The sequence below is a fragment of the Cervus canadensis genome, chromosome 23 (genome assembly GCF_019320065.1).
Source record: "Cervus canadensis isolate Bull #8, Minnesota chromosome 23, ASM1932006v1, whole genome shotgun sequence".
Lineage (NCBI taxonomy): Eukaryota > Metazoa > Chordata > Mammalia > Artiodactyla > Cervidae > Cervus > Cervus canadensis.
Genome location: NC_057408.1, coordinates 57,145,887 through 57,159,156, shown reverse-complemented (window position 1 = coordinate 57,159,156; position 13,270 = coordinate 57,145,887). Strand labels below are relative to the sequence as shown.

The following is a 13,270-nucleotide window of genomic DNA, read 5'->3' as shown; positions in this document are numbered from 1 at the left end:
CTGGCTGTGGAAACGCCTCCAAGAGGGTGTTGTAGCTGCTGCAGGTGTCTTGCTCATGCTCAACAGGTTGAGGTGGTCTGGCTGACCCCTAGACTATGTTCAGTGAATGGGGTGGTTGGACTGACGCTTACTTTAGGGGGTGCTTTTCCAAATCAAATATGGCAGGGTGGGCATGTGACACCCCCACCTGAAGGGCACACCAGCACTAAGGCTCCTTTAGAGAGGGGCAGCTTTAGTAAGAAGGGTCTCCAACAGCACACTTCTCATCTGAGCTGAAATAAACTGAACAGCTCATAAAGTGAACTTAAAAGTTTATTCTAAACCCATCTGGAAACTGCATTTGAAGGCAGAAAAATACAAAGGCGAAATAAGAGGAGAAATTGTACTAGTGGTTACATGGAAGAGGAACCATTTCCTTGGTTATGTTTGAGCTGGGCTTAGCCTAGGGCAGTTTCAATAAGGAGGAATCTTGTTGCCTTGAAGAAACTATTACAGTAAAGAAGTTAACGACCTGGGCTTCTAGAAATGGGCATGCCAACAGAAATTCAGGTGCTAAAACTGAGTCCAGAAAAATACTATGCTTTCTGAACCAAATCAACCTCCGAATCATTTTTCCTTAAATAGTTTTGTAAACAGCATGTACACTCATGTGCAATAACATGCAGTTTAAAATGATTTATTTGACAAACTTCTGTGGTTCATATTCCAGCATTTCATCAACTGCAAAAGTGAGGAAATAATTCGTGGGCCTGATATGCTTTTGAAAATACGTATGTTTTATAAAAATGTACATTCATGTAGTTTGAAATGAACATATTTTAAGAAAGGCCAAGCATATATAAGCACTGTTTAATCTCACAAAATATATTAATTTTGTTGGGAATATCTGCACTATAAAAGGGTCCTAAACATACCAAAGGATCAACACCAAGCTATTTTTAAGCTGTAATAATTTTTTCAATCTGAGGAGGGTTAGGACTCATTATGTGCTCACATACAGCTGCTTCTGTGCAACATGCAGATGGGAGGAGACACCTAAAGGGACAGGTTTTAGACAGAGGATGTGGGGAGACGACTGGCAGGTGTTGCTCATATAAGACTCTGGAACAACAGCCAGTCAGACATAATGACACTTAAATATGAGGGTCAGTTCTCATCTGCACACACCTCTGCATTTTTCCCCCTGCTTAAACACACACATTCATACAGGAGGATATGTTATAGTGGTGAACACTTGGTTCTCAACCATCCGAAGGGCTTGGAAGAGTCCTCTGAATTATTTCCTGAAATACTGGAATTGTCTCATGGAGAAATCTTCCAGTGAAGGGAAGGGGGAATTAAAAATATCCTTAAGTATTTAACTTAGAGTAATATGCTTGCTGAGGCAAAAGCAAGTCACTGCTCTCTTTGTTCAAGGATCAGAGAAAGTGGTGGCTACAGGCTCTACATTTTCACTTTTACTTTGCACACCACCGTTCCAGAAAGACGGAAGGCAGCACAGCTGGGCTCTGGACTGAGAGGGTCAAGTCTGCACCTGTCCTTCCCACACTTACAGACGCTGCATGAGAATGTCATGGATTTGAAAGGCTAAACCAAATATCCCAGCTTGTATCAGTACTCCCAAGATTTTAAAGAGTTGTCGCTTTAAGACAAGATAATAAATGCGAGTAACTAGAACCTAAAATTTTATTTCTAGTTTTGATTAAAATCTAAACAAAACTCGCTCTCACACACAGTCCCAGGGCTTCTCAAACCCATCAACAGTTCTTTGGCAACATTAGAGAAATGTGACTGTCACGCTAACTGGTATACTTTAAAATAAATCTAATCACAGTCTAATGAAATAGGAAAATAACCAGAAATGTGTGAGAGAAATTCACTTGGAAATACCCATCACACATTAAGCCTTGTAAATCTTAAAACCATAAACAAATGATTTTCTCTTATGTTATGTGGAAGTTAGGTAGCATTTTCTTCCAGTTATAGAAAGGCAACTACCACAAGAAATTTATAGGCCATAAAAAGTAAAAGAGTATTACACGAGAAGGTACTAAAGTAATTTCAGTGTAAGTTATGAGAACAGATTAATAGTCAGCTGTAGACTGCATTTGACGGCAACAAACAAAGGATACACAGAATGGCGCTGCCCATGAAGTAAGTCGCCGAATGAAGAGTAGATAGCCCGGCAATCGACCTAAGTAATCACCACTCCTCAACTTCAGATATTATCAACTATACAAAAGTAAAAAGAAAACTGTCAACTTTGATAATTCGGGCAGAAAACTGAATACACGGGAACTAGAGTTTTGACCAAATTTTTGAGAAAGATTCATATAAGTCAAATTAACTAGATACACTTGATCACAAGCCATACAGAACTTTCAAATCCAGTTAAGAGTTAAGAGAAGGCCTGGGAATTCTTCGTGTGTCTGGAGAGCACTGTAAACCCGAAGGGAGAAGCATCTTGAGTAAGAGCAGTTCAGCATTCTGGCCGGTTCCGAGGTTCTAGTGTAGAGTATCCGTCTTCGGAAGGTCGCTTGCGGCCGGCTCGCCTCTGAGCGGTCCCGCGGTCACACCTGGTCCCGCAGGCGGGCCAACCTCTGGGACAGTTCGTCCTGCTCGGCCGAGGCCACGCTCGTGCCCACGGAGCCGGTCTGGCCCTGCGGCAGCTCCATGTTGAGGTCGAGGCCGGCCTCGTCTGCCATTTCCTGCAGCAGCATGTCCACCTGGCCTTGGGGAGTGGTCAGCGTCGTCGTGCTGCTCATCGTATCCTCCATCTGCTGTGTCTGAACGTCCAGCGTCTCGAACTGGTGCTCGAACTTGTCCATCAGGGCGGAGATCTTCTCGAGGTTCATGGTCTTCAACGTCGCGTCCATCGACTTAACCACTCCGGCCATCGACTTGGTCACCTTGCCCATCGTCACGGCCGTCTGGACCCTGGCGGCCACTGCGTCCACCCGCGCGCTCATCCTCAAGAAATTCACAGCCTGGTTCTTCTGGCGAATCGCGTTCTCTGCGTGAATCCTCGCAACTTCCATATTGCCCTTCTGAATGGCCTTTTTAATCTTGGCCTTTTCGGCCTTTTCCTCCTTGTCGCATTTTTTGGCACTCCTGCCCAGTTCCTTGGCCGCGAACTTTAAGTTGAACAGGTGTTTCTCCATGTTGGACATTTTCGGACGGCTTCCGAGGGTCGGCGGCCACGGTCGAGGAGGAGGCCGGAGGAAGCAGAAAAACAGAGACCGTTCCCCGCCGCCGCTCCTTTGTTTTGGTCTCACTTCCTGTTTCTGCCGCCCTGGGCGCAGGCGGTGACGTCATCCCTCGGCGCCAGGGCGGTGCCCGCGGCTTAGCGGGGGGGGGGGGCCGTAAGACGCACGGCGCGGCTCAAGGGACGCACGGCGCCAGGGGCGGGGCCCGTGGGACGCACGGCGAAGGGGGCGGGGTTTCCGGACAAGGCCCACTGAGACCATGAGTCCTGCGAGCCGGATCCTCCAACGAGGACTGCGGCCTCGCCGACTAGGGCACTCGCCGTCTGTACCTAGTTCTCGCCAGTTGTTAAAGCACTGAAGCATTAGTAAATTCACAGAAGTGCGTGTATGCACACTTTCTTACGCACGGACAAGCTGGAGGCCGGAGGTGTCCAGTTAAAGACGGAAAACCAGGGTGCTTTCCCGAGGTCAGCAGACTTTCTCCACCTGCTCCTGCAACTTCCCCCTTCTCAGGGGAAAGTGGACCGTTAATAATTAAAAGTACAAAACACAGAAAGTGGTGTCACTGACCTGCACCTCATTCTTTGGGGACAATCCGGCTGCAGCCTGAGACATCCTTTTACTGCAGTGGATGAAAATACCTTCCAGTCCACGGACCACCTCATCTATCCCGTGGCTGAAGGTCAGCTAGTAGGTGAATTGCTAATAACGACCATCCAGAAATCTTTCTGAGGTTTAGTAATAAAAGACCCACCTTTTGCTGACAGGATTCTATTTGATATTTTATAAATATTCAAGGAACTTCACTCACATTTAACTTTGACAGGCAAAACTCATTTTACATGATGCAGGCAGATGATGGTGAAGTGCTGAGACCCACACCCATTGGCACATATCAAAACTGTCACCATGTATCATACCCTTCAGAAGTGTAGGCTTGGAGGTGGCTGCAGCTGGTGCTGCGGTTTTTTTCTTTTAGGAAGAGTCCTTTGGTACAGCAAGGACAGTATAAAAAGGCCCAACCTGCCCTAAGGAGCTCAGCTGAAAATGGATTCTGAGAGTGACTGAGATAGTTTTAATCCAGAGGCCCACCTCTTTGGGCCCCCTGTGGTAGTTGGCCATGGTGGTGTTGGCACGTGCATTTTCCTAAAACACAGCTCTGGCTATATCACTCTTGCTCCAACACCTGGGCAGAAAGGCATGTGTAGCACGGTCCCCACCCTCTTCTCTCTCTCCACACATAGGCAAGTCAGACTGAGCTTGAAGGCTGAATGCCACTGTGTCACTTGTCAGTGTGGATGGGAAGGGGTGGTCACTTGTCAGTGTGGATGAGGAGGGGTGGTCACTTCTCAGTTTGGATGAGTCCTCTCTGCGGACACTGTCCCCGCTGTGTGGGCTTCCACCCCGTACATCTCCTCCTGCTGAGATCCTGCCCCCGCCTCACACTGCTCCTCCAGAACCTTCTCCAGGAGCCCCTCCGTGCTGCACTCCACTCCGCACAGCATACACAGCAGACCTCCTGGCACGGGTCTGGGGACCTATAATATTTTGAACCACGTGGAGGCAGAGAACAGCCTTGTTCCTTTCCCCGCTGTGGATCCCAGAACATGCTCTGCACACAGCACACACTGAACCCCAGTGATGCTTTGCTTAGCTGAATTTGACTGAGAGGGGCTAGGATGTTAACCCTCGTCAACAGCTTAGCTAAGATTTTCTCTCCCTAAAGTAGCACTCTTTTCTTCACATGAGACGTTTCTAGAAGGTGGCTCAGATGGTAAGGAACCTGCCTGTAATATGGGAGACCAGGGTTTGATTCCTGGGTGGGGAAGATCCCCTGGAGAAGGAAATGGCAACCCACTCCAGTATTCTTGCCTGGAGAATCCCATGGACAGAGGAGCTTGACAGTACAGTCCACGGGGTTGCAGAGAGTCAGACATGACTGAGCAACTAACACTAACACAGCTGTGAATCACTTCACCTTTCTCACTATTCTTTTCTTTGGGGGGCATCTTTCTTCCAGAGTATTCTAAAACCAATTATGTACATGGACATGTCTGAAAGGTATGTAAACACAACAGTGCAAAGCATGAGACCCTATGTACACTGCAGAGTTTCAAGTTAGATTAAGCGAAGTCTGACTTTATAAACTTATTCTGAAATCCAATTTTCTTTGATTTCCTTTCTCCCACAATAGCTGTTTCCATGGCTACCTGATCACTTATTATTAGCACTTAGAGGAAGTGCATTTTCGGGGATAATGCAGTAGAGATTGTTTTTAATTTTCACAGTGGGCACCGGGGACCTCTTATGAAACAGAATCTCTGCTAATTTGCTCAGCTTGCTTGATACTCCAAAGACACTCATTTTTACTGAGAGGCCAACCCTTAAAGCTCATAATATGCTTATTCCCAGGCTGCTCCAGCCGGGTCCTCTGTCAGATGGTGCAGTGCCCACCCGTTTCGAATCATTCTCAATTTCCCCTCCCCAGCTGCCAGCAACCACTAATCTGCTTTCTGTGTCTATGAGTTTGCCTGTTTTTGCCATTTCATACAAATGGAGTCATAGGGCATGTAGCCCTTGTGCCAGGGTTCTTTCACTGAGCCTCATGTCTTCAAGTTCACTCACGCTATAACATGCGTCAGAGCTTCATTCAATTTTATGGCCAAATAAGATCCCTGTGTGTGGCTGGACCAGTCCGTTTATCCCTTCATCTTTTCATGCACATGTGGGTTGTCTGTGCTTTTGGCTACTGTGGATGCTGCTGCTATGAACATTTGTGCAGTTTTTGTGTGGACGTATGTTTTTAAATCTCCTGGGTGTACCCGGGAGAGAAACCGCTGGGTTCCTCCATGTTTTAAGTTTCTGAGGAACTGTGGTGAGACCATTCTTGGATTCTTCACTGGAAGCTCAGGTCCCCAGGAAGCATCTCCTCCCTTCAAATATTCCCATGGTTTCTGCCATGGAAGAAATGACTTAAAATGAATCCCTTCTTAGTTAGCATCTGGGTTCAAAATACAAGACTGCTGAACAGATAACATAGTGACTTGGAGTCACGCCAAGATGTCAGAAGATCTTTTCTCGAGAATTCAGAAGAGAAGGGAAAAGAAGATGCATCAGAACCCTGGACTCTGCCAGGGTGAAGCTCAGCTCCCCACCAACCCCATGCTGGGCCCTGGGCTCCTGATTTCAAACAGCCCTGACTTCACTCAAAGACACCCTCCCAGGAATTGAGCCTCCAAGGAGGAACAAGACACATTCTCCAAGCAGCTGGAAACCTGGGGGTTGGGCAGGCAGGCTTGAGTGTCCAGGTCCCAGGACATTCCCAGCTGGACGCTGGAATGTCCTTTCTTCCATAAACCACGGTGATGGGAGGTAGAAGCAGCTACTTTCCTTCAACATGTCATTTGGCAACATAAACACACTGGGTACCACGCGTGCGTCTAACGAGTGTTATGAAATGTTACTTGTTCTTGAAACCCCTTGGCCCCAGCCGCAAAATCCGAGTGCAGAGGGAAAACAAGATTGTGATTAAGAGACAACGGTTGCTGATCCCACTTGAGTCCCATGCATATTAAAATGGATTAAGGAAGCCAAGCTGGGGATGTTAGGATTAACCCAGATAGTGATGTTCGGGGGGTGGTGGGGGGCAGAGTCCAGAGCAGGAGTCTCGGTGTTGATGTCTGACAAGCCTGCAGTCTTCACCTTGGGTCTTAGTCTCGCTCTCCCTAATTTGAAAGGAGAGAACTGAAGGAAATAGCAGATTGTGGCTGGGGTCCTCCCGGGTGGGAGTGCTGATCTCAGGCCCCTCAGGGGACCCCCTGAACCTCTGTCCCACATGGAGACATGGTAGCAGGAGCTCAGCAAGGGCCCCCAGGTGCCAGGCATGCTCTGGGGTGTTTGGGTCTCTGCTTAGTCAATCTTACAACAACTGCACAAGAACACAGTCCGTGACTTTATTCCCATGAAGCACCCTGCCCAAGAGAACATCTGGATCCTGACTGCCTGCCAGCAAAGCTCAGGCTGCTTCTTTTTGTCATATGTGCCTTGCATATTCTATTTTAAAGTAAATCATTAATTCTATCACTATGGTGATGGGCTCTTTTCATAAGAAAGAGAAATTCCTAAAGGGATACTGAAGGGCGCTGAAGGCCCAGGAGACTTCGCTCAAGAAATGCTGGAAATGGCAATCAGACATACCCCCACGAACCTCAGATGCAAACTTATATAGGTTGTTGTTTTTTTTTTTTAAACTCATATAGGTTTTAATGTTATTTTGAGCTGTGCTGGGAATTCCAGCTGCTGGCATTTTCTTAATATGACATTCCCATCTCTACAACATTGTGATTTAACATATAATTCCACTGTGGTTTTTAAGTGATGGTGACATGGCCTTAGAAAAGAGTATGAGAGGGTCTCAGAGGGGAGATGAGGGCCCCTCTGGGAGGGGTGGCCCCTAGGACCCTCTCAGGTTGTGTTCAGCTCTACCAGAACTGTCCCCCACACCACACCCACACCTACATCTAAACCCCCCAGCTCTCTGGACTTCGCAATCCGGCTGTGGAATAAGTGAGCACAGGAAAGCAGTCACAAATGTGAACCAGAGCCTGTGGTCTATTTACAAGGTGATATGGATTCAAGGCAAGTCTTGAAGGAACTGTTAAGCATGGCAGGAAAAGAGAAGTTTTAAGTACTGCTCTAGTAAATTAGCAAAGAGTCAGAGGCGAGTGAGCATGCACAACTAGTTAACTATAGATCCTTATCAGTAAATAGACTTTCGTACATAAGGGAAGATCATTAATGCTGCTGGTGGTCATTCAGGGCGCCTGGGGCAGGTGTGTGGGCACCTCTGGCTAACCTGGCCCTGCTGGACAGCCCCAGAAGCTCCCTGAATTGGGGCAGCTTGCCACCTGCCAGTGGCTGAGGGGGTGTGGCTGGCTCCCTGGCACAAGGGGGATGAAGTGAAGTGAGGTCCCATCAGCACCATCTGTCTCTCTGTCTTGGCCTCGAGGACTGCCTGCCTCCTGGGAGGATCCCCTCTCTTCCCACTCCTCCATCCTCTGCAGACTGAACATCATTGCTTAGCACCTCTACTCTGTCTATACTTGCTCATCTTGTCCAGGCTCTACAGTCATCAGTGGGCAGGCACCGTCCACACCTGGGTTGCTTCTTCTAGGTCTAACACCAGCTCCTACATCCAGCCGCTTGCTCTATCTCTGTCTCTGCTCTGGTATCTCAGCCTGGCTTCTCCAAACTGGAGCCGGATGGCATCCTGTTCTCCACTAGCGACATCTCCCAGGTCTCCGCCTGAATAATAGCATCATGATGCACCTGTGGTCATCCTGACCCCCTCTTTTCTCCACCTCTCTCATCTGATCTGCTGCCTGGCTCTGTCCCCATGGACCAAGGCTCACCTCTAAGCCCACCACCTGCCCTGAAGCACCCACGGATCTCTGTTGCCTCCCTTCCACCCTCTGAGCAGCAGCCAGAATGACCTGACAGTCTGGGTCATCACATATCCAGGTGATGCCACTTGCTGCACGGGGTGGGAAAGCTGGACTCTGAGGGGCAGTGCAGTGGGGGCGCCCACCCCGGGCCGGGCCTCGTGGGCAGACTCACTATTGGGCGCAGTCGATGAGCTGATACTCGTTGGACCGCTCGAAGCATGCCTTCACGCCTTCATCATCCCAGAGCTTCTTCACATGATCGAAGAATTCCTGAAATTTGAAAAAGTTATGGGTAAGAAAACATGTGCTACCCATCTTCCAAAAGTTAAAAGGAAAAAGAAAATGCCAAAACCATCTGCAGGGTAGGTTGGCTTCACACAGGGTGGAAGGCCTCATTCCTCAATCTACGTCAAACACTCTCAGTCCCAGAGAGTTCCCAAAGTGGAAGTGACAAGTCCAAAATTAATGACATTCATCAACTATCCATACCACTAAGAGTCTACAGTTCTTAAGACTCAGTGACTTGACTAGCAGAATGGCCACTTCAGCCATGAAAAAACACGCTTGTTATAATGGCAAGGTCTGTTTCAGCTGCTTCCCTGGTGGCTCAAATGGTAAAGAATCTGCCTGTAATGCAGGAGCTCTGGATTTGATCCCTGGGTTGGGAGGTTCCCCTAGAGAAGGAAATGGCAACCCACTCCAGTATTCTTGCCTGGAGAATTTCATGGACAGAGGAGCCTGGCGAGCTACAGTCTATGGGGTTGCAAAGAGTCAGACACGACTGAGTGACCAACACTTTCACTTTTAATTTTCTAGGTGAGAATGAAGCCACGATCATGAACAGAGATGACTGACCAGGTGAGTTATGTTCTGCCCAGAAGCATTAGGTACATGAGAAAGAAACTTTTAAAATTACAATCTTTGGGGATAGTGATTTATTGTCTTCTGGTCTTTTAAGAAACTCTGAGGTAAGCATGAACCGGGAATTTTCATTCAAGCCCATCCATTATGGCACCAGCAGCCTCTGAAGCGGGAAGCTGGCCGCCTGGGTAAAGGTGACTTTGTGAACCTGTATTTTCAAAATTACCCATTTTAAATGAGCAGCGCTATGGCAGCAAATGACTATACATTAGAAGCTAAATATAAAGAACTTATGTAAATTTTCAAGAAACTCTTTGTTAGAATATTTATATCCCTTCCCACGCCAGGAAGCACTGACTTCCACCTTTGATCTGCAGGGGAGGGTCTGGGGCAAACCCTCCAGGAAGCAGCCGAGGCCACGCTCCCTAAGAATCAGCACAGGTTCTTTGCAGGAAAAAAAAAAAAACAACTGAGTTGGCACATTTTTCAGAGATTCACAGTTCCATACAAGGGTGGATCCCAGTTCTGAGGGGCCTGACACTTTTACAAGTTTTAGGCCCACTTTGAAAAGGGAAACACAGAATTACAGGTACAAATTAGGTCCAGAACCCAGGAAGGGAAGTGGGGGCCCTGTGTGCAAGCATCACCAGATTCTAGTATGTCTCATTCTGACTCTTAATATCAGGAACAATGTTTAAGCTTATGCCATGAGTCTCTGTGTCTATCATGTATGCCTGCCTGTTGGCATCAACAAGTCCATACTGTCCACAGGGGACAGGAGTGGATAACGTCCATGCAAAGGAGAGGAGCTGGACCCTCGGCTTTTATCCTGCCCCCTGAACTGATGCTTCCTTGTGGAACCTTCCAGGGATGCTCCCATCTCTCCAGAGAAGGGGTCTGTCTGTGGGCTTCCTTAAAAGCTTTTTTGTAAGAGCCAAACAAGGACAAACACACACACACACACACACACACACACACACACACATTTAAAGAGAAATGCTCTCTTGTGCTATCATCTGCCAGTCCTGGCAGGCAGTGATGCCACTGTCTTGGTGATGCTGGAATTTGAGTGCCCCCTTTCCCCCACTGCAACCTCTGGTGCAGTGGTCCTGGAACAAAGTCCCTTCCTGTCTTTAACAAGGATCAGCATTAAAAAAGGATTAATTAAAAAAACAAAGTATGGCAGAAGGGAACTAGGAGCAGGAAAGCGAGTGATGTGAAGCACACTGAAGTAGGTGCCCAGATATTAGGCAAGGTCTACACACAAGCTCGGACCTGTGCCCAGACAGGGTTTCTGAGCTTCTGTGCCATCAGCTTAGTGATGTAAGTGAAGTTTTTCTTTAATAGTCTGAGCAGAAGCCTTGGAGACAGAGTTACAGAGGGGTGCTCGGCCCAAGGAACAAAATGCACGGTTCTTGGGGTGATGCTGACAACAGCAGAGAGGTAGGAACCTGGTTGCTGTGATCTTAGAGCAGACGCCGTGGACGACGCCAAGAAGACAGGGGCAACTTCAATCTGTTTCATCTTCCTCCTTGGGGAATAAGACCTTAGGCAAGACCAAGGCCAGGTGCCCAGGAGTCTCCACATTTACTCTTTAAGGAGTTCTCAGAACTTTGTGGAAAATTCCAGGGTGGCTGTGGCTGTGACTTATTTACCTTTTCATCAGGGAAAACATCACACAGAAGCAGCAAGACTGCCTCCGAGCACTCACTACCCATGGGCAGATTCCACACTCATCATGTGGCCGCTCTCTTTATCTGTATCTCAGGCCTTCTCTCCCACCTTTATTATTTTATAGCAGCTCTCTTACACCATTGTTTTATTTCAACATTATTTCTAAAAGATAAAGGTTTAGAAATCATAGCCACAATGTGCGTGCATGCTAAGTTGATTCAGTTGTGTCAGCCTGTGTCCCACCAGGCTCCTCTGTCTACGGGATTCTCCAGGCAAGAATATTGGAGTGGGTTGTCATGCCCTCCTTCAGGGGTATAGCCAAAATACCACAAGCGCAAATAAAAATATACAAACCAGTAAAGAAACAATTTTGTGACATCAAGAACCACTGCAGCTTCTTGAGCTGCAAGCAAACATTTGTCCAGAGCCTGGCTAGAATCCTGCTACATTTGCTAAGACAACTGGGAAGTAAATATGAGGAATAACTTTAGTATGCCTCCCTTAGCAACTAAAATGAACAATACTAAATAAAAATAATTTCAGTGTTGTGTGTGTGTATCTAAAAAGAAAGGGTGATTCACAGTGAAGTGTCACTTGTTTTTGACATCTGGGAGTTGAGAGAAACTGAGAGCATAAAGAGAAAATTACTAAGTCATACTTCCTATTTTTTCTGTATTACAGAATATGAGAATCACCTTGTGATCTTCACATATTTAGCAACTGAAATACATGGAGATTTACGTTACTCTTATTCAAAGAAGTTTGAGTTGTGTTATAGAAAATAAAAATGATAATGATACCAAATTAAACCTAAAGTAAGGCTTTAAATTGTTACAGCATCATCTTGATGTTGAAATCAAAATTTAAACTAAAAATATTAAATATCCAACTTCTCCATTTCCTAGCACAACACTTGCCTTCTGGTTCTGTTGTTTACACCTCTCTGTAGATATAACGTATACTCAAAGCTAGCTTGGAATTCTCAGGTGAATAATTTTCTTTTTGCTTTTAAATTCTTCATTACTGCTTTAAAATAGAAATAGAAGTATGCCAACAAGAAATGAAAAAAAATCCTTGCATGATTTTTCTCCTAATATAATACAATAAAACAACTTTTTGGTTACACTAACTCTTAAAATACATTTTTCATTTTGGAAATAAAAATCAAGTCAAAAATACTTCTTGTCTGGTGAGCTGAATGTGGTCCAGGGGTCTGGAGGGCACCCAGGTCTCAAGTGGGGCTGCTCCCATACTCCATGCCCTGTCCTGAGGCTGGTGGAAACCTTCGATGGGTGGAGTGAAAAATGTTATTCCTAGGATGACTTATGGAAAAGATCCCTCTTTAATTTTAGTGTCAGGAATAGTTTTTTGCATCTCTCGGGCAATTGCTCTTTCAATTTTATTATTAATTTTTAATCCTCTGGGATCCTGTGACTCTTCTTCACTTACATTACTCAGTTGATGGCACAGAAGCTCAGAAACCCTGTCTGGGCACGGGTCCGAGCTTGTGTGTAGACCTTGCCTTATGCTCTGGGCACCTACTTCAATCTGCTTCACATCACTTGCTTTCCTGCTCCTAGTTCCCTTCTGCCATACTTCATTTTTTAAATTAATTTGTGTTATAACCTTGTGAGTGGCACCAAATCCTTTATGGAACTCGTTGAAGCAAAAGTGAAAAGTGAAAGTTGCTCAGTTGTGTCCGACTCTTTGTGACTCTTTGTGAATTCTCCAGCCTGGAATACTGGAGTGGGTAGCCTTTCCTTTCTCCAGGGGATCCTCCCAACCCAGGGGTCGAACCCAGGTCTCCTGCATTACAGGCAGATTTTTTACCAGCTGAGCCACAAGGGAAGCCCACGTTGAAGCAAAATAAATGATTAAAGGAACTGTCCCTGGTAACGGAGTGGACAGTGATCATCACACCATCAAGTGGGCCTTAGAAACAGGCAGTTTGTTTCAGGTGAGTAGCCGTTTAAATGAAATTTTCTGAAGCTCAAGTTTGAGTCTGATTCATCTAAAATGCACCTACTCAGTTTTACCCCTCAGAAAGCAGGGTGATCTAATAGGCTCCTGTCATTTCTCTTTTCA

General features: G+C 46.5%; 2 protein-coding genes across 4 annotated transcripts in view; both read right to left on the bottom strand.

Annotated features, from left to right (window-relative positions):
- GNAL (G protein subunit alpha L) overlaps nucleotides 1-13,270 on the bottom strand; it is a 66,956-nt gene that overhangs the window by 10,593 nt on the left and 43,093 nt on the right. For all 3 annotated transcript variants that reach the window (XM_043443922.1, XM_043443921.1, XM_043443920.1), the window contains one exon: nucleotides 8,823-8,920. In XM_043443922.1, coding sequence (XP_043299857.1) covers nucleotides 8,823-8,920 — 98 coding nt within the window. The remainder of the gene's footprint in view (nucleotides 1-8,822; nucleotides 8,921-13,270) is intronic.
- Nucleotides 295-3,290, bottom strand: CHMP1B (charged multivesicular body protein 1B). Its single transcript, XM_043443923.1, has one exon. It carries the CDS (start codon nucleotides 3,168-3,170, stop codon nucleotides 2,571-2,573), a length of 600 nt encoding a protein of 199 aa, XP_043299858.1. The 5' UTR covers nucleotides 3,171-3,290; the 3' UTR covers nucleotides 295-2,570.

Excerpts from the sequence above, each read along its gene's own strand:
- CHMP1B (XM_043443923.1), bottom strand. The coding sequence starts at position 3,170 with ATGTCCAACATGGAGAAACACCTGTTCAACTTAAAGTTCGCGGCCAAG.